This window comes from Diadema antillarum, unplaced genomic scaffold, assembly GCF_040938485.1.
Source record: "Diadema antillarum isolate AM-2024a unplaced genomic scaffold, OU_Dant_1.0 seq00002229_RagTag, whole genome shotgun sequence".
In the NCBI taxonomy this organism is placed as follows: Eukaryota; Metazoa; Echinodermata; class Echinoidea; order Diadematoida; family Diadematidae; genus Diadema; species Diadema antillarum.
In genome coordinates, this window is record NW_027272861.1 from 100,256 (window position 1) to 122,032 (window position 21,777).

The 21,777-nt window shown below is 40.1% G+C and overlaps 1 protein-coding gene across 1 annotated transcript; it reads right to left on the bottom strand.

The window, feature by feature from the left end:
- Positions 1–1,791: 1,791 nt before the first annotated feature.
- On the bottom strand, positions 1,792–15,177 carry LOC139714312 (protein XRP2-like). Its single transcript, XM_071626027.1, has 9 exons — positions 15,074–15,177; positions 12,354–12,471; positions 11,186–11,277; positions 9,870–10,042; positions 8,971–9,074; positions 8,159–8,287; positions 4,899–4,976; positions 3,502–3,604; positions 1,792–2,131 (listed from the first exon to the last, which is right to left on the bottom strand). Exons 1-9 carry the CDS (start codon positions 15,145–15,147, stop codon positions 1,962–1,964), a joined length of 1,041 nt encoding a protein of 346 aa, XP_071482128.1. The 5' UTR covers positions 15,148–15,177; the 3' UTR covers positions 1,792–1,961.
- Positions 15,178–21,777: the final 6,600 nt, after the last annotated feature.

The window sequence follows — 21,777 nt, forward strand, 5'->3', positions numbered from 1 at the left end:
ACTTGTAATTGTACAACTATGTTGTCATTTGGTCAATATCTAAACTAATGAAAATGCACAAACAGTAACACACACACAAACATATGAACACCCTGCAATATCATGTTCTCCTTCATGTACAAGCTGTTCCTCTTGCAAATAAAGTTGAATAACATGAATACAGTTACAAGTCTGCATCAAATGTGTCATCATCTTTGCAAAAGAGGGCGAATAGTACAATGTAGACCTAATTTTCATCTACACGGAAGAATTAAATTCTGATGAGTGACTTCACTATGCAACCTTTGTTGTTGTTTTTTTTCCTGGAATCGAAGTTGTCAAAAAGAGCATGACTGGCAAGTGCAGAATCAGTTATGTACATGAAGAACACTCTACGATAAATTGAGGAAAATCCTAATGCTATCACGGCAACTTGCTACAACCACTTGCCCTTGTTGAGTCATGATTCTTCTGAGGCTTTTCTTCTACAAACGTAATCTGCTATGTGCCAACAGACTTCCAATGTCTTTTTCACAGCTTCAAAATTCAAATAAGAAATAAGATTTGCGTAACTGTTTAAGATTTTGACCCTCGTATTCAAATGTTTTCATGGAAATGCTCCTGCATATCTCAGTGAACTGATCTCAAAATCTGCGCTCAAAATCAAAAAATCTCCTCTTAAGTCTCTGAAATAAGTGTCAAATCTAAAAGACATTTGGTGATAGGGCTTTAGGAAAAATGTCACCCTCATTATGGAATAACCTCCCTCTCAGTATTAGATCCATTACAGATTTTGATGAATTCAAATCTGTGTTAAAAACTCACCTTTTTGATAATTGTTGATTACATGTTTGAATAGAGAAATATGTGATAGATTTTGTTTTCATTAATTTTGTACACGCATAGAGACTATCTTATGGTATTATGCGTTCTAAGAACTGACTATTTATCTCTTTTCTTCTCCCCCTCCCATATGTATCATTTTACTCGGTTGTGTAAATACCAACATACACATCAGTCCAGAGTGCAAACTGGCACTTTGTCTCTAGCCTTTCCTTCCCGTGCACAGTAATCAGGGGGCGCCAATTTTCAACCATAAAAAATCACGGTGAGCTTGAACAGAAGTCAGTGAGATGTGCGTGTAATACATGAAATATACATGATTTCTCAATGTTCACAAATAATCCCTGAAGCAGGGGGATGTTTATATTCTATCATTGAGATATAAAGGGATAGAGAAGTCTTCACGAAGCCTCAAGCAAAATGAGGGGGACTTGGCAGCTCTCACAGGGATTTGCTTTTAAATGTTCCCAAAACATTTACACTGTGATGACACAAACGTGTGATTAGGGGGAGTCGACACTGTGTCTCAAAGGGCTTTAATCCTGGCTCACATGCCATCAGTGTATCCTATTCAACACACTCAGCACGATTCCATCTATAAATGCCTCAATTGAAATTCTACATCAATGCAGCAAAAAGCAAAAATGTGACAAAGAGAAATTGAGACTGGTGACTCTCAAAGTGCCATCCAGATTGTCTCAAAAGGATATTCTTGTTCTCATAGCATTGTCATGCTTAATATACAGTTGACAATTTTCTTACATCAAGCATTCAGTCGACATGACGCAGATACCTTCTTGCACTTTGAAATCAATCACTTCAATACCAACTCACTAAAAGAAGTATTCATCCCGAAACAATCTCACAGTCAGATGAGTCCCAGTGCATAAGGAAAGCTCCCTCTACAGACAGAACCTTGACAAAGTAGGCAAAAAAAAAAAAAAAAAAAATGCTCAGCAGTCACTCCACCTACTCCCTGCATCTGGGACTACACAAACTGCTGCACTGCCCATCAAAACATTACACATCCTGCAATGATGTGGGACTACAGAAACTGACCATACCTCCCTTACACTGATTCCTATCAGTGGGACCACAGAAACTTAAGTTCATCTTCCGATCGTTTTCTCATACTGCTTTCACATGGTCATTTGCGAGTCCAGGAAATTGAGCCAGTTGTCCAGATCCCGGGATGCCGTCTCGGGGTCTGGCGAGATGTAAGTGACCGCATCACCAGCAACTTGCTGGATGATCACCTGGCATTTAGCGATGGTGTCTGTTCCATTAACCTCCAGAGATGTCGTGAGACCTGCGGGTCATGTGTGAAGGAAAACAAGATACCAACAATTTTAGATTCAGTTGGTGTAATGATTCAATGATAATATTAAAGATAGTATTATCTATAAAAATGATAATCATAACAATGAATGAATAAAATTTGATTATGCTCATTCATGGTTATCACAATTTCTGTCAATTTTATTGTCATTCAGTATGATTGTTAAAAACTACAAATCATCATCATCAGTGTCCATTTATAATTACTATTGCAAGCTACTTTAAATGTGAAAATTTTCATGCAACCAAAACCTAGCACAAAAATAAAAGCACACAATTTTGCTTGCCATATGTTCCAGTCATTGATTATTTGATTTAGCGGAATTAAAAACATGCAAAACTCATCTTACAAGGCCGAGTGTGAAAAATTGGTCGTGCAAAAATGTCCACTTTCACAATATCATACACATTATGCACATCAACTGCATTGACATTTCATCATATTTACAGTATTACACACACTGTTCAAAGTCTGTGGCACAGATAGTGTTAAAGGCATAATTTACCATTTGCAGATGAAACAAAAACCTTGCATTTGTGCTTTAAAATAGTATTAAAATGTGACTTAGAGAAAGAAACATCCCCTGTAAAAACTTGAATCCGTAAAATCGGTGTTAACTATTGTTAAATACACAAAATGTGAACAATAGTTATAATACAAATGTTTCCAGACTAAACCGTCTACAGTTATGGTTTATTGAGAAAAACAATGATACATCTTTAACATTTAAGGCTTTATTGCAAAATTCTTATATGATTGGATGCTTTGTGATACAACTGACCTCCACACATTATGCATCAAAAGTGATATCTTGAAAAATTTTTAAAAATCACTGCTCTCAAAGCTAAACAGGACCTTTAACCTCTACTCATCTCACCAAAGGAAGCAGCCCAAATGGGCCTTTTGAGAAAGAAGTTAGTGTCCCTCTCCGTCTCTTCTCCTCTCTCCTACTCTTTCCCCTCTCTCCTACTCTTTCCCCCTCTCTCCTTCTCTTTTCCCTTCTCTCCTTCTCTTTCCTCCTCTCTCCTACTCTTTCCCCTCTCTCCTTCTCTTTCCCCCTCTCTCCTACTCTTTCCCCTCTCTCCTACTCTTTCCCCCTCTCTCCTTCTCTTTTCCCCTCTCTCCTACTCTTTTCCCCTCTCTCCTACTCTCTTCCCCTCTCTCCTACTCTTTTCCTCTCTCTCCTTCTTTCCCCTCTCTCCTTCTCTTTCCCCCTCTCTCCTACTCTTTTCCCCTCTCTCCTCTTCCCCTCTCTCCTTCTCTTTCTCCTTCTCTCCTTCTCTTTTCCCCTCTCACCTTCTCTTCACCCTTCCCTCCTTCCCCCCTTCTCTCCATCTCACCTTTCTTGGTTGCCTCTTTGAGGGTCCCGTTGCCACCAAACATCCTGGTGATGTCCTGAGGGTCTAGCATCGTCTGTCTTGTTTTCACCAACACGCAGGAATTCTGAATATAATGGGCAGAGTAAGCTTTTCATTAAACTACATTAACATGGAATGAAACATTCATAGGTCCTGATGGAAGCGTAGGAGATATTCCTCTTCATAGCAACAAAATCTTGTTTCTGCACATGTCCGACATCTTGGTTTTGATTCTTCTTGCTTCTGCCATCAAGAATATACCGTAAAAACTGCTATTTTCAAAAGTGTTTGATTTTCGCAAATTTTGGGAATCACGCAAATTTAATAACACATGAAAATATTGGAATCTGATCTTGATTGCATTGTGCATCTTTGTGCACTGCACATCTTTGTGCACTCAGTTGTATACCAAGTACTGTACATGTACAGTATAAAGTGGTAGAGTGGGCAGATAGGTGTTAGTGTACTTCTGATGGCTTCAGTTTCAAATCGCAAAAACGACATCTTACAAAAATGTCTGTGACCTTCAGGAAACCTGCAGAATTAGGGAAACTTTGCAACTCTTCCCCAAATCATTCTGATATTCAGGCAGTTTTTCTCTCAGTGATTTTTAAAAGGGATGGTACAGTTTCAGTTGAGATGAAGCTTAAGGTGTCCAACTTTTTTTTTTTTCCTTTTATGATTACTTTTTGTGATAATGAGAAATCTCTTCTGGAATGTAAAAGAGTATTTAATTCTGAGAGAAATTCAAAGTTAATTTGATGACAACTGGTTTTAAAATGGCTGAGATATCCAAAACAAAGTGATCTTAATAAAAATGTGGGACCAACCTCTCACTAGGATTCCTTTGTTTTACTTTTTTTTTTTGATATCTCAGCCATTTCAAAACCGATTTTCATCAAATAAATTTTGAATTCCTCTCAGAGCTACATATCGTCGCTGGGGTGACAAGACCTTGTATCTGCAATTTTGGTGAAAATGACTTTTTTGGATTAATGCTCAAACAATGGGTTAAGTGATGTCCTGTCCAAATCCCAGTTGTCTTACTCCAAAAATGAAGCCACCACGGCATGTCAAAGGAAAAGCTATCCCATTCGCCGCAGTGCTTTGGCTGCCATGTTTTTTGGCTCTCCTGAACATTTGACATTTTGTAGATACGAGGTCTTGTCGCCCCAGCGACGATATGCTCTTTCACATTTCACAAAGAGGTTTCTATTTAAGTATCTTGCAAAAAGTTAAAAGCTATCAATCCTCACCTCAACCAATAGTATACACTCCCTTTAAGAATACAAGCAAACACACGCAAGCACCTCATAACAACAACAACACCAACAGTGAAGCCTCAAACTGGTCCACCATGCAGTGACAGCTGTACTTACATCTCCCTGCAGTTCCTTGATAACGGCCCGTATTCTCTCGTCCGAATGGTCACTCTTGAAAATTAGCATCAAACAGCTCTGCAGCGTAAGACACAAATTTGTCAAAATTGGGTTGTCTTTCTGGTAGGGACCTATCATTTCTCTCAAGGGTTGCAGCGTAAGACCAAAATTTGTCAAAATTTGGTTGTCTTTCTGGTAGGGACCTATCATTTCTCTCAAGGGTTGCAGCGTAAGACCAAAATTTGTCAAAATGTTGTTGTCTTTCTGATATGGACCTATCATTTCTCTCAAGGGGGTAGAATCTCATGCACTTCATACTCCCAACTTCATGTTTCTCTATTAACATTTTAACCCTCAATGGGTTTTGTTTGCACCTTTGTACATAATTATTACCTCAGGGAATAATTTTCCTGGTATCGCACAGCAATTTGCGATGAATTTTTTATTTGACTGCTGTACAAAATTTCTTGAGTGTAGCAGGTATTTTTTTTACATAGGACTGACACAGAACTTTCTTACAAGTATTTTCCCACTGATCAAAACGGCTAATCAAAATTCAGAAGTAAAATTATTCCCTGTACCTTCTTTACCACATGGCACAAATGTCTAAGAATTAACTGGTAAAGAAATGAAATTACACAGTCCTCTTCCTAATCCCTGCTGCATAACAGTAATCTTTGTGTAAGACTAAGACAAACTTACATGTAAGTGGGTTGCCTTAAGGCAGGGCTCGACACTAACGGTGGCCCGGTGGCCCGGGGCCACCAAAAATGAAAGTCTGGCCACCAAATTTCACGAAAGGGCAAATTTGGTGGCCCGCCTCGGGCCACCAACATTTTTTGAAAAGTATGTCAACAAATTCGTAACTTTTTGCGCCGGAAATGCATAAATGCATGCAGTGAGTGTGCGACTCATTAAAAAAAACAAAACATGACTTTTAATGTTCTTTATAGCTTCTTTTTTTTTCTTTCGGGCCACCAAACTTTTCTCTCGGGCCACCAAAAATTTGAAATTGATGATTTTGGTGGCCCAATCGGGCCACCCAAAAAAAAGTTAGTGTGGAGCCCTGCTTAAGGTCAAGAGATTTGTCGCTTTATTACGTTGTTTTGTTTATTAGATCACTTGTCTATTTGTTGTCTCGCTTACTTACTGTTTGTTTGGGTTTAGTCCCATTAAAGGGTGTGTACAGTTCTGGTTGAGGTGAGGATTTAGCTTTTAACGTTTTGCGAGATATTCAGAAATCACTCTATAAGATGTCAAAGAGCATGCAATTCTAGGGGTATCAAAAGTTTATTTGATGAAAATGTGTTTTGGAATGGCCGAGATATCCAAAAACAAGGTGAAACAAAGAGATCCTAATGAAAGGCGTGGCCTGTCGCCTTTTATTATTATCACTTTTTTGGATATCTCAGCCATTTGAAAATCAATTTTCATCAAACAAACGTTGAATCCTTCTTAAAATTACATGCTCTTTCATATTTCATAAGAGGTTTCTCATTATCTCACTTAGGAATGTTATAAACCTGAATCCTCACCTCAAAAAGTACTGTACAGTCCCTTTAACTACTTCTTTTATGATGATGATGATCATTATCATCAAAACTAGAAATATCACTTAAGGTGATTAATACCCCCGCCCCGTGACGACAGTCTTACCCAAGGAATGATCTTTCCTTGATCTTCTGCCATTTAAATGCCGTTACCATGGCAACACAGCTTCCGACACGTCCGAAAAATATGTCTTGCACATCTTCCCACCAAGACTATTGTGTGTGCCACATTTCATAAGCTTTTGTCAAAAACTGAGGAAGTAGTTCAATCCACAAGATCTTTCCTTGATCTTCCGCCATTAATATGCCATTACCATGGCAACACAGCTTCCGACACGTCCAAAAAATATGTCTTGCACATCTTCCCACCAAGACCAATGTGTGTGCCACATTTCATGAGCTTCGGTCGAATACAGAGGAAGTAGTTCAATCCGCAAGATCTTTCCTTGATCTTCTGCCATTTATATGCCGTTACCATGGCAACGCAGCTTCCGACACGTCCGAAAAATATGTCTTCCACATCTTCCCACCAAGATCAAGGTGTGTGCCACATTTCATAAGCTTTGGTCAAAAAACTGAGGAAGTAGTTAAATCCGCAAGATCTTTCCTTGATCTTCTGCCATTAATATGCCGTTACCATGGCAACGTACTTTCGGGTACTGTCAAAAAATGCGTCTTGCACATCTACAACCAAAGGCACACATCTGTACCAAGTTTCATGGAAATTGGGCAAAAACTGAGGAAGTAGTTTGCAACACAAAATTTTCCATCATTTTGGCTCATAATATGTGAGCTGTTACCATGGCAACATACTTTTTGTCACAGTCAAGAAATGTGTCATGCTGACCTATATCCTAAGACAAACATTCAATATGAATTCCATGAGAATTGGAAGAACACTGATGAAGCAGTTTTGCCATGAAGCATTTTGCCCTACATTTTACCAATAACATGCCGTTACCATGGCAACGCACTTTTTGCCACTGCGGAAATATGTGTCTTGCACATTAACATATTCAGATGAACATCTGTACCTAATTTCATAAAAATTGATCAAAAACTGTGGGAGGAGTTCGGGACGCAAGATTTGTACCCATTTTTGCCCATAATATGCCGTTACCATGGCAACGTACTTTTGGGTACTGTCAAAAAATACGTCTTGCACATCTACAACCCAAGGCACACATCTGTGCCAAGTTATATGGGAATCGGTTGAAAACTGAGGAAGTAAGATTTGCAATGGACCGACCGCCCGACCGACCGCCCGACCGACCGCCCGACCGCCCGACCGTCCGCTGATTCCTATATACCCCCTTCAAACTTCGTTTGGCGGGGGTATAATTATCAACATGATTAATATAATCATTATCGTCATCATTATTTGTAATGCTGTAAAAGTGGAAATTTTCGCGGTGTGGAAATTTTCGCGCATTTCGTGCAACCAAAAACTAGCGCGAAAATAAGAGCACACCAATATTTTGGGATGCCATATACTGAGCATTCCAGTAGTTAATGTCCTGATTCCGCAGAATTAAAAACAAGCGAGATCCAGCTTACCCGGCCAAGCGCGAAAAATTAGTCGCGTGAAAATATCCACTTTTACGGTAACAGTGGCATTTTCATGGGGAAGGGGGTCTTATGACGCAGCTGAAACAGCTTTGAATGCCAGAGCTATTAGTACTTGGGCACGCACAGGGTCAAGCCACTCACCAGGTCCCCGACAGGTCTCCTGGTCCCGTGTGTGACAGGGACGACACTCCTTCCCTGCTCTAGGCTCACTTCCACCGACGACAACTCCTCTATGTTTGGCAATGGCAAGAACTCTTCCAGATTTAAATCCTAGGATGGGAAAAGCAAAAGCATTTTCAAAATCAGTCCTGTAAAACAAGATACTTTCGCAGCATGAAATCTTCACGACTTGGAGCCAACAGCCTTTTTTGCAGCACAACATTTTCCCGAGTTCCCTCTAACATTCAATGCATGTTATTGTTAATATAGTGGAGACATGAACTTTTGGGTGCATTTGAATTTCACAAATCTTGGCTCTCGCGAAATTCACAAAATTAAAATGCACGCGAACATTCCTTGTTTTACAGTAGCTGGCATCTTCTGTTCTGCTTCAGATAGATAAATCTTATTGAAATTGATTTACAAATTGCCCCACACCCATTCAAGAATTTCATTACTTTGAATGAATACATCTTGTTCTACATAAATCTTTTACAAGAGCCATTTTACAAAGATATAGCAATAGTGCATTCCTATTTTTGATGAAAATGAGAGCAAATGAATCATGAAAATATTACTACTACCATCACAAACATAACCTGAAAGTTGTCAAAAGTGTAAACTACACGTAATATGAAATTCCAAACTCTAGTGAGTCTATATCATTCAAAAAGAAAGAAAAAAAGAAGAAGAAATCAAGGCACTAATTGGAAATTGGTGTTGCTTTTTGGAAAAAAGTTCCTTACTCCTTTGGACTAACAGTGGTAAAAGCTTGAGTTTACAGTATGTCTTACCGTAGGCAGTAGAGACCAGTTATCTTCACCAGGGACTGGTGTGTAGTCATGTATGGAGCTCCATGTGTTGTTGTACGGCTTCAGGTTGGCTGCCCTGAATTGATCTGAGAAAGGGTAGGGTACCACTCTTTATTAGTCCATAGACATCCATGATAGAAGTGGCTGAAATGAACTGTATTAATGACCACGCAACATGCAAATCAATGTATCAATGAAAAAACAACAACAAACAAACAACAACACATAAACAACCATAGACTGATGTCAATGGAATGGACACCACGGCATCCGCTACATCCGTAGTGTTCTTCTTTCTCTGGTTGGAGTACAGACTACCATCTGGTGCACTTTTATACGTGCACTGTTTGGAAGGTCTGGTGCATTTTCCTGTGTTTATGGCAGCGGGAGGGGGACAAGTTCATCTGGTTTCTTTGGAGATGAAAATCATTTAAATAGAGAGCAGTGAAGATGGATGGGATGTGAGGGAAAGATTAATCAAAACTAAACACAACTAAATGAGTATCTTCCAAGTACTGTATACGCCGAATATTTCGCGAGGTTTTTATTTTCGCGAATTTCGCGAGTCGGGTGCTATTCGCAAAATCAAAGACACACGAAAATATTGACTCTGATCCCACTGTGAATGTTTACGTATGCCTGTACATTTCTCCGTTCAGTACAGGACTCCACGATCGCGAATTTAACCACTCGCGAAATCGTCGGGAATTCCTGATTCGCGAAAATTTAGACTCGCAAAATATATGGCGTATGCATTAAATGAGTATCTCCCAAGTACTTGTTTCTGATGTTGCTTTCTCCATGTCAAATCTCACGATCAATCGCTTTTCCTTTTCCTCTTTTTTTTTTTTTTTTGAATAAATACCGCCCTCACTGCTCACCGTAGAGTTCGGGGTAGTAGAACTGAAAGCAGCCAAACTTCATGTGGGTGGACGACTCGATGATCGGCTTGGAGTCGCAGTGCAGCAGAGTCTCTACGCTGCGGCAGTCGCGGGTGCGGAACTGCTGGCAGGCGATGACGCACTTCATAGACTTGCAGTTCCTCAGGAACACGCTGGTTGGAAAGAAAGACAATAGACATACGAGTATGTTAAAACGATTGAGAGGTACACTGTATAAGCTCCTTCTATAGAATGCAGGTCTTGCCAGGAGATTGGCATTCTGTAATGGCGTGCTGCAAAGTCAGATTTTTCTTGTCAAACTTTAATTTTGTGAAATTTCAATCTTTTTAAATACTTTTTTTTTTTTTTGGGGGGGGGGGGAAACTTTAGTGAATTTTGCGAGGGGCCAATTCACGATTCGCAAAAGTAAAACGCACATGAACGTTCTTGCCTACACAGTGCCTTGAATGCCAGTGGCAAATCCGCAATTCTCCCAAGTTTCACGTCACGAATGTTTCTGTATTTACAGTAAATGTATGAATATACACAAGCAAAATCAGACACACATAATTTGGGTGACCAACTTGAACTTATTTGTGTGCTCACACACACAAACATAAACATCAATATTAACAATTATATAATAACAAACACAGATAAATCTGTAGCATCAAACAGTGACTTGGCTGCTTGAAAATTAGTAAATTTGTGTGTGAAAGGATCCTCCTTATTGAAAAAACAAAACAAAACAAAAATGACAGGATAGCTGAAGTTTTGTGAATGTCAGCAAACAAAAAATTGTTGCATGTGCCCAAAGTTTTGAAAAGGTTTATAACATAATGCACGATCTATCATAATATGCTCTGAGCTTTGTGAATGCTATTTAATTTTTCTAAAGCTAGCATCTAAGCTAGTCATTTTGGCCTATGTCAAGATCCTGTCTATTTTTTTGTATGTTAATTACAAAAAAGGGGGATGTGCCTTGTGGTGGCAGACTACAAACACAGCAGAAATCTAACAAGACAGGAACTGAGGTGTCCCTCTGCTTGGGATATAATATCCCAATGAGTGGTATTTAACCCCTATGGGAACCAGCTCAGCTGATCGAGGTGTACCACCCCATAAAGTAGAAATAAATTCAATTCAATTCAACTCAATTCTGTGACTATCAAAGAATGGTCCAAGGCTTGACCCCCTGTGTGCAACATTCATTACCTATCCACAGATTTGTGTGTGAAGTTTGTGCATATTTGACTCATCGGTACAGGAAGGGTTAACAAAAGTTCAAAGGTCATGGTGGTAGCCCCAGACTTTACCTCCCTTTGTTGGGACCAATAAACAGTCTGCAGTTGGTACAGTCATCCACGGTGATAGTAGCCATGTGATCAAAGAGATAGATACTGCAGTCCTACCAGGCAAAAGAGAGAGGGGGTAAATTATTCTAAGTGGATAAGACGCCTGTCCGGAGATCAGGAGGTCGTAGGTTCGAATCCCGCCCAAGTATGTACGCTCATGATTTCATTTGTCATGGCTTCTACTTAAACATTGATCAATTTGGTGCTTATTTACAATGTTTGTCGATGTAGGGCAATTTGTTAATCAGTTGCAACAGATAAAAACAACTCGACAGAAGAATTTCATGAATTTGGAGGGAGTAATTTGCTTTGTAAAATCTCATCTTTCTGGTGTGAATACAGATTAAATATCTTTAACAAAACTTTCAATTTGTGTGTAAGAGGGTTAATTACATTTTACACTGCTCAGCTCCATTCTGAGGTAGGAATATACAAACTGTAGAAGCAAGAAGACAAAAAGATCTTGCAAAATAAGAAAAGTAAGGTACAACCTAAGAGTAAGCAACAGGTTGTTTGTTACAGGCAGGCAATGATCATTTCACAATAATTTACCTCTATAGGTAAAGCAGTGTTACATTGAATAGTCCAGACCTCCCAACCTTTCTGACTGTAAAAATAGGGATGATTTGGCTCAAAAATAGGAAAGAAAGAGCAGTTTCCATAGGAGTGTGCAGTATAATTATCCAGAAAAATAGGAAATTCCTGTTGAAACAAGAGCACTGCTGGGAATGGTCAAAATTAAGATTCTTTCCTCCAAATTCAATATGGTTGGGAGGTCTGGAATACTCTGCATAGGGGAGATCATAAAAGCATACAGAATGCTGACGACCACTTCCTCTCTTTTAATATGATTTCTACCACTATGATACTACTATAATCTACTACTCCACTAATAAAATAAGTAAATTCTTATATAGTGCTATTATAAATTTAGTTATGAAACACTCAAAGAGTGCTTACTGCTCTCTCCAGAATAATGTTAAAGAAAATAGAAAAGGTTCCAAAAGAAAATAGAAAAGGTTCCAAAATAAAATACAATATAGCGCCATTTCACAATGAAAACAAAAAGGACAAATGACTTAGAATAGAATTTTGCCCAGTAGTGTAGCCATTGTGGGCAAGTTTTTACCTCGCATTTTTCGACAATGAATCGCTGACCGTTGATCTTTCCCGGAACCCTACCCAGGACCTCTCCGGTGCGGTCAGCAAAGGTGAAGTCCTTGATGTCCAGCTTTTCCCTCTTGTCCCTGCATGGGTAGTGGTCAGATGGAGAGGGAAAAATACACGAACATTACTTGATTGACCATCCATAAATAATGATAAACCTGCAATACGTACTGTGTGTGTTGGGCTATTTGCTCGCTACTCTTGTTTACGCCTCAATCAAGGGTAAACGTTCTGTTGAAACTACTAGCCAGCAACTGTGCAATGGTGACTTGTTAGGCTATAAAGATGACTTCTTGAATTAGTCAAGAACTGCTGGACAAATGTCTCAATTTCCCCTCAACTGGTTATACAGTATGTTTGTTTGTTGGTTTCTTTCTCTCTTTATAGTCACTCCGAGAGAGAGAGAGAGGGAGAGAAGGAGAGAGAGAGAGAGAGAGAGAGAGAGAGAGAGAGAGTGCAGGAGAGAACAAGCAAATAAAATCAAGGCCCCCAAAAAGGAACTTGCTGCACTCCTTCCACAAAGCCACAATTAAAATTGTATCACTAGACAATCTGGCAGCCAGCCGACCCCAACATTACTCATTACAGTCAGTGGCTGGCAAATTTCAGCAGAACATGGACATGTAGAGTCTGTAACAGTATACATGTATGCAGAGTAGCAAGCTAAATTCAAGATCGTAACCCTGGATTGGATTGTCAAACACTTAGCAAGGGCCAAGGCAGCTGAAAACTGAGCCATACCTTGTTGGCGCGAGGTTGCATTGGGGACGTTGCAGCGCCGTTCGTATCCGAATTTTGGTGACTTGGCACTTGCATTCAGCCCCAGTGGCTGTACATTTATTCACTGCATCCGCACGTACAGAGATTTTGTTTTTCTTTTGGTGTGTGTTTTTTGAGGATACCATAATCACACTCTGAGCTTGTCTTGCGATAGGCGAAGAATCTCGCAATCAGAACAATTTTCAATTTTTAACGTTAGCGCTTTTTCGGCAACCCTGATTCTTTACACGGGACCTAATTTGCGCGCACTTTGGAAAAGTTGCGCCGATTCTGCATTTTTGATGGCAAAATTTGGGATTTTAGATGGATTTTTTGAGGTGACTCAGAGTCAAACACTTTCCTGTGCGTGGTGAACGAGGAGTGTGCCAGTAGTAGTGTTCGTCATTCAGCACTAGATGGCGCTCTCGCGCATGTACATTGTTTTCTACACACGCAGTGTGCTCAGTTTCTGAGCCCATTCGCGATGATCGCTAGCTGTAGCAGTTATGACAGGGGTGCATTGATATCATTCTTTTCGAAAGTAATACGGCCGTACTGCAAACAACATGTTCGAATCACAAACCTGAACTACTTTTGCCATCCTGTATGTGGGTTTGCGTCTGCTACCTACCGCTAGTAGCCCGAGGAGGACGATCTGTTCGGCATGCCAAGTCGAAATTTCGCACTGAATTGTCGTCCTTGGGTGTATTTTTGTACTTAATACACATTGCGCAAAATATGGCAGTATCGAAACTTCACTTTTTTCAAGAAAATATATCGACCTCACGTAGGCTCAGTATGTTACAACGGTACACGAAATGGACCTTGCAATGCCTGTTTCATTGAAATTTGCTGGCCCGATCGGAGCCCGTGAAGAGCTTCGCGGTTGCTGCCGCGGGAGTCGCTATGGGTGTTGTGTGATTTACGACTGCCCGCGGACGCCGCGCGCTGGCTTGGCTCTCTACTTACGATGATCGCCGAATTGAAGCCGCTAGGGCGCTCGCTATTACAATGGGAAAATCGTAAAAGTGAAAAGTTATTAAAATGCAAGATTTTTACAAGAAAACGAAAAAATTGGCTGATTTCAACACTTTTCATGAGTGTACTATGTATCAATCTAGAAATTCTACGGATAATTGATCTCATTTCATGGCTTGGTGTACATCTGATTTCAATATGAAAAACGCTACCAGTAGTAGTGCCAGTTATGTGGCAGTGGTCATATGTGTGTGTTGTGACAGTAGAATATGCTGGCTTGTGATAAGCGATAAGTGTCCAGATTTTTGAGGCCGGCTGAAAATTGGGGGTTCTACTCTAACGATAACGTTAACACTTTAATCTCACGTTAGGTCTCCACTGCAGTGCAGTGGTGGATCCTTGCAGAGAGGGGGCGCACGCGCACCGGGCGTGTGCCCCCGCCCCCTCTTTTGTTAAAACAAAAAACAAAAACAAAAAATTTGGGAGGGGGCGCGTGCGTGCGCCCCCTTTAATTCTGTAAAGGAGTCGAGTCTCCCTTTTACGGAATTCCTGGATCCGTATATCCACCCCTGGAATGGCATATTTGCTCAGTCGAAAGCAGTATTAAACAGTCTATCTGTTAGTAGGTTAGGTTCGTACACGGAAAGTGTACAAGTGCACAGTGGGCGGGACGCGACGACGGACGCAACGGTTTAGGGAGCGTGTGCAGGGAGGTGAGATACTCACCTCAGGGAGGTGAGATACTCACCTCCCTGGCGTGTGCGAGCGAAGAGGCACCGCACCGTACACTACCGCACTTTGCTGCTCAGCAGCTGTTGTATGAACGTCTTTCGTGTTGTAGTGTACATTGTACGTAGACTAGTAACGTTGTCTGGTAGTACGGTGACAATTTTTGCCGGTGCCATCGTTGGCATCGAGAATATTTGCTCAAAATGAAAAACTTACCAACTGTACTGTTGAGGAGGTGGATCTTCTTTGTCCCCTTTATCCCCCGATCCATCTGAAAAACAGCACCCCATCGTGAAGTTTGCAGCAAATTTCAACTTCAGTTTTCGGGCAATTTAGAGATCTACTAATTTTGTGGGAAGATTTCGGCGTCTCGTTGCAAGGTTGCAATCAGCTGGAATAGTCTATTTTAAAATAGGGATTTTTTGTCAATCTTGCGAATGATTGTGCAATTATTTCATGTACGTTTCCAATTTTAATGATTTTATTGTAAAAATATATTTTTATGTTAATGAAAACAAGCAATTTCAATCTTTATAAACAATAAATTACTGACATAATATCCATTTTGTTTTAATCCTCTCCTCTAAATTGTAGTTCAGTCCAATTACGGCAATTTCGCTGATATCTAATTGTGTTGACTGCTCGCACGAAAATGCAGTAGAGTAAGTATAGCAATGAAGTCAGCAAAATAATGATGATATCATCGGAAAGAGTAACAACATTGCCGACGAAAGGTCCGTAAAAAATTTGTTATGTTTGGCACATGCCTGTGTCAATTTGTGATATGTGTGTGTTTAGTTTCGATGTTATAATTTCGATACTTCATTTTGGCTCTCAATTTATTTATGCAATTTGTCTGATGCACTTCTGATGTAGATGCATGTATGCAGGGGTTCTAATCGCTCGAACAAGTGTTGTTTGAAAAAGGACGTGTATCACAGTCCCACATATCGGATACGATGTAGTGATGAGTCAAGCAAAGGCAAGTTGCGTTTGTTTTGCGATGCCGTGCCGTGTGCAGTGTTGACTGACTGTGAATGTATATATGGCGATGATTTTTGGACTTCCCCACGTCCACCCGGAAATTTAAAGGCTCAGGAACAACAGTGGCGCTAGTGTACATTCGCACCTGTGCCTGTGTGTCACATATCTCCAAACATACAAACGTTACTCATTTTATTGTTGAACAGCCTCGAATAGACTCTAGTCTAGGCCTATTTGCATCTGATTCTGAGTGAGATTCAAGTCCGGCAGTGGAAAAGGAATTTTTCACAGTTTGACACTTTACTTGTTGGAATATGTCGATCGCAGCTAGTTTGCTCTGTGATAACTGCTGTTTTGCACAAGCGCGCAGACAGCACGGCACATTGTAATTTACAAAACTCGTTCACGGCAGCAAGCGCTGCAATTGATCTGCTGCTAGCTACATTTGTAGTCTAGTAATTAGTATCACATCGATCAGAGCAAGTCCTTGGTTCTACGGTATGGTATCTTCTCTCAGTTTGTACTGAGTTGTGGTAGCGGTTGATTGAGGATTGGGGTTGTTCATGTTGTGTGTGTGTGTGCACGCATGAAAGAAGATTGTGAAAAATGTGGTTCAAAGACAAGGGTGAAAGAATAAAGGCAAAAGCTTTTAGAAAAGCAAGGAAAAGGGGAAAAAGGAAATGAAAGAAAAGTTATAAAAATGCCTCAAAAAAATGAAATGATGGTTTACAAATTAGAGAGTTCCCTAAAAGATAATGGAAGGAAACATGGTTTGAAAAGAAAAGGGGAAAGCAAAGAGAAAAATACAGATTGAAAACAGAAAAGCACTAGGTAGAATAATAGAATGAGAGATATTTCAAATCAAAACTGGAAAATAGCAAAGATAACTGGGAGAGGAAAGAAAAAATTATACAGGTTGAAAAGAAAATAAAGGGATTCATTAGAATAACAAAGAAAAAGATATTGGAGAGGATAGAAAGGAAACCCCCTTGTAGTTGTAGTCGTAGGGGGAAAAACCCATGAAGGAAACAAAGAACGATTAAACAGATAGTACAGTTAGATAGGAAATTGTGAAATACTCACAATCTTGTTTACCTTTCACAATAGAAAACCACAAAGAAATGATTGATAGGAAGTAAAGTTAAGTGTAGGTATAGATTCTACCTGAAAATGAAAGAAGAAAAGGTAGAAAAGAAAGAGAAAGATAAAAGTGGCAGCACACACTTGCGCACACGCTCAACTGTTTTGAAGCTACAACCGCTAATGCAAGATTTGGCCGAGGAAAAGAGAAAAAACAAATTTTAGCTTTTCAACAACACCATAGAAAAAGTCACTGTGTTGCTACATTCGGAACGGGTTAAGTTACTTTAAGGTTGAGTTTATGCATGTTTGCAGATCATTTGACAAACAGGTGTGAAAGTACATTAGCACCACAACAATCCATGATTCCGGTTTGGCATCATTAAGAGTCTACACATCTAGGCAGTTTTAGTATCACTATAGGTTTTCCCGCCCAATTTCATCAGATTTGCATTCAAATTAATGAAAAGCCGTTCAAATTCAAGCGATTTTGGTCACTGCTCTACTCTCGCGGTTCATTTTAATTCTTTGAGTATTCCATTTCATTTCATGTCATTCCTTTTAGATTTTATTTCATTCAATTTAGAGAGAAATTCATTCAATTTAACATCTCAAAGTCGCCAATCAATTTCGCGCCAGCTGGATAGACGTTCAAACTCATGCTAAATACCAGTTTCAATTTCATAAATAGGAGCACAACTTCGCACTTTGAACATTTGAATTCAGTAAACATACACAACTTCTACAGGCCTTATTTCACTGTCATAAGATTGGATGATAATTTCATTTTCATTTCAAAGTCTCATTTAATTGAATGTATTTCTTTCCTGTCGACCTTTCTGTCACTTTCAATTCACCCTTAACAGTGTGGATGTAACATTTAGGAAATAGCCATCCCAGAATATCTTAGGGGCCCTTTGTACGTCCAAATCCATTGACCCATTTTGACTCCATTCCTTAGTTCCCCTAGCCCTAGTCCATATCATAAGTTGCTGCAATCAAATTAGCTGTAGCTAGACCTATTTCACTATTGAAGGGTTATATCGCCAGCCTTGCTGCTTGTCGAGGTCATGCATCATCCACTAATTCTGTCTGTATACAAGGTATTCACGCATACTCTGTAATGTAGCAGCTCGGCTTAAATTGTGTATAAATAAAGAGTAAATGTTTGTGTTGATTCCGCGGAATTAAAAACAAGCGAAAACTCTTCTTACAGGGCCGAGCGCAAAAAATAAGTCGCGCAAAAATATCCACTTTTACAGTAGCTGGCGGTCAAATTTTGTATGGTACTTTTGTGGTCAAATTGTGGGTGACTTGCTTTGCAGCTGTGACTGTAGATAGACTGTCTATCAAGGGTTACGCCATTTCCTGACCCACTTTATCTGACACACTCTTTCTGACACACTTTTTTGCCATTCACTTTGTACACGGGGCAGTTTTTATGAGACGGCCTCTGTTATTGGCTACTGTGCTAATGAATATTCAAGACTATGGTATGGCTTGTCGAACGTCGCGCTCAAGGCCGGCCAGTAAGAGGCGGCCAGGAGCTGGTGAGCTGGAGGCGCGCGGCAATTTCTAACCTCATCCACGTGTAGGCCTTGCTACTACGTGCGCTTCCAGTACCCTTTTTTTTTTTTCAGCTGCTTAAATTGCGCGCTACATACACTGAACGTGTGATGGGTGCAGGGAGGTACTAGGTGAGACCAAAGTAGAAGCGCACGCACGCAGTGCAAGACGTCCCTGTGGATTGGATGCGTTTTTTTTTAAGACAGCACAGATTGGGGCATGGCGCGTGTTAAACCTATGGGAAAAACGTTGGGTTAGGGTTTTTGGTTATGGCATGGCTCGACACTAACTTTTTTGTTTGGTGGCCCGATGGGGCCACCAAAATCCTAGATTTCAAATTTTTGGTGGCCCGAGAGAAAAATTTGGTGTCCCGAAAAAAAAAAAATTAAAAGTCCTTTTTTTTAATGAGTCAAATATTTAAGTTTTATGATAGTAAGAATTAGAAGTTAGACATATCTACTCATAAATAAACTTCAACAAACTTGCAACACTCACTCTCAGGCACTCATTCAGTCCTTTTCATCCATCCTTTAAACAAATTTAACTGCTAATTTCCGGTGCAAAAAGTAAGGAATTTATTGATATACTTTTCAAAAAATTTTGGTGGCCCGAGGCGGGCCACCAAATTTGCCCTTTTTTGAAATTTGGTGGCCCGACTTTCATTTTTGGTGGCCCCGGGCCACCGGGCCACCGTTAGTGTCGAGCCCTGGTTATGATTAGGGTTATGGTTAGGGTTAGGGTTGGGGTTAGGGTTAGGGTTAGGGTTAGGGTTTGATGGTTAGGGTTAGGATTAGGATTAGGGTTAGGTTTAGGGATAGGGTCCCCGATAGATTTTTAGTTTCCCCAATCTGTGCCGTCTAAAAAAAAACACGCTCCCTGGATGATGGCAGTACGGCAGTCGGTGAGTGAAATGGCAAACAAATTGACGACATACGCACACAATTTACCCGCAGGAATCGTCAAATGTGGTACAAAGTATAGTATGATGCAATGTTAAAAGCTGGAAACGAAGAAGAAGAATACATCCACAAATGGTGTAGAAATTATTCACCTACTTTCAACTCAGTCCCACATGCCAGGCATTAGTGTTATTAATGACGCACGAACGAACTCTGTACGTAGTGTAGACAGTCTACAGACTACCAGAGACTAGAGAGAGCTGGTGTTACTTTTAGTGTAAGTTATCCTAGATGTGCTATTCATGTTTATCATATCTGGCTCTGTTTGGTCTAAAACGGGCTATCAGTAGAATGGTTTCTAACTTTTAACATTGCATCATACTATACTTTGTAGTACATTTGACGATTCCTGCGGGTGAATTGTGTGCGTATGTCGTAAATTTGTTTGCCATTTCACTCACCGACTGCCGTACTGCCATCATCCAGGGACGTCTTGCACTGTATACTTTGTACTACATTTGACGATTCCTGCGGGTGAATTGTGTGCGTATGTCGTAAATTTGTTTGCCATTTCACTCACCGACTGCCGTACTGCCATCATCCAGGGACGTCTTGCACTGCGTGCGTGCGCTTCTACTTTGGTCTCACCTAGTACCTCCCTGCACCCATCACACGTGCAGTGTATGTAGCGCGCAATTTTAGCAGCTGAAAAAAAAAAGGGTACTGGAAGCGCACGTAGTAGCAAGGCCTTCACGTGGATGAGGTTAGAAATTGCCGCTCGCCTCCAGCTCACCAGCTCCTGGCCGCCTCTTATTGGCCGGCCTTGAGCGCGACGTTCGACAAGCCATATAAAGTCTTGAATATTCATTAGCACAGTAGCCAATAACAGAGGCCGTCTCATGAAAACTGCCCCGTGTACAGAGTGAATGGCAAAAAAAGTGTGTCAGAAAGAGTGTGTCAGATAAAGTGGGTCAGGAAATGGCGTAACCCGTCTATCAATGTGTGGCATGTTTGTTTGGCATACTCCTGAAATAGGCCCCACCACTGCTTGTCTGTACTGATACTATGGTGACTCTCCTGTTGTATACTTGTGAATTCAGCTCCACCGTGTGGCGTTCAATGGTACATAAGCACAGCGATGGGCTTTCTTGCACAGTATGATACTTGTGAATGCGGTCCCACCAAATGGCATTTACGCATGATTAAAAAAGCAGCGGGGCAGATGTCCACAGCTCAGCATCTTTCATCCTTCTTTCCTTTTTTTCTTTCTTTTTTTTTCTCTCTTTTTCTCTTGGAAGGACTTCCTAATGTCTCTCTACTATTAATCATAAATACAACCCTAATCCTAAACATAGCCTAACCTTGCTTGCTAACGCACGGATGAACATGAACTGCGGTGGGGCCGATTTTACAATTTTGCCATTTGTTTTTGTTCTAAATACTTTTTTTTATTTTTTAAACTGAATGGGAATCTCAGCTGATGCAACCGTAACTCAAATTATGGCAGGCTCAATATATGTAAACCATATGTACAGTAGTCACTGTTGTACTTAACAATTAATTTCAGTAATAAAATTGATACATCTGTGCTGACAAGAAGGGCAAGTCATTAGTCGCTAGACTAGGCCCAGTCCATGTTTGGGCATCTTGTAATACATGAAGAAATGTTCCAAAATTAACACAAAAACATTATTTCTGATAAGAATAAAATGGTGAATATAGAGTACTGTAATTACTAGGTTCTGCAGTTGTTCCTACAGTAGTATGACATTGTATGGTTAGGATTAGATTTTACAATTATTTGGGGCATAGACTACAATGTTTGTTTGTTTTTTCAAGTTTTTGTTTTCTTTCTTTATTTTCTTTCATAGAACCTGCATTGGCCCAGTTTGATTTACAAGTAATAGCAGGAGGTAGGCCTGCATGAAAGGAACTCTTTCAGAACAAATGTTGAATATGAAATAATTTGTTTTTTTTTCCTGTCAGGGATGCTGTCAAACATTTATGTAAGTGGTTAGTTATGAGAAAGTGGTGTAGAAAATGCAATACAAAGTATTCTTGGTACAAAAAAGTTGTAAGTGTGGTTTCCTCAAATGTTTGCAAAAGATTTGTGTATGTGTGTGTGTGTGTAGTAAATGTACCAGTAGTACTATTAGCAACTGGGCTGTGTATAGACTGTATTAAACTACAAGTACCAACAGTTTGTAGAGTAAAATGATATGTTTGTCTCGATTCTCCCCCCACCCCCCGAACACACACACACAAAACAACAACAAATCAAATCAACCCAAAGCAAACAGGAATTTAAAAATTATATTCATGTGCATAGCTTGATAAAGTTAACTAATTATTGGGAAACAATATCTTCTCTTTGGACATAGGTATGACTGA

What these genes read in the sequence shown, in the direction of transcription:
- LOC139714312 (XM_071626027.1), bottom strand. Translation starts at nt 15,147, where the DNA reads ATGGGGTGCTGTTTTTCAGATGGATCGGGGGATAAAGGGGACAAAGAA. An exon ending in ATTGGTCCCAACAAAGGGAG is followed by an intron (nt 10,043 to 11,185) that starts GTAAAGTCTGGG and finishes CTTTCCAACCAG; the next exon opens with CGTGTTCCTGAGGAACTGCA. An exon ending in CTACTACCCCGAACTCTACG is followed by an intron (nt 9,075 to 9,869) that starts GTGAGCAGTGAG and finishes ACCCTTTCTCAG; the next exon opens with ATCAATTCAGGGCAGCCAAC.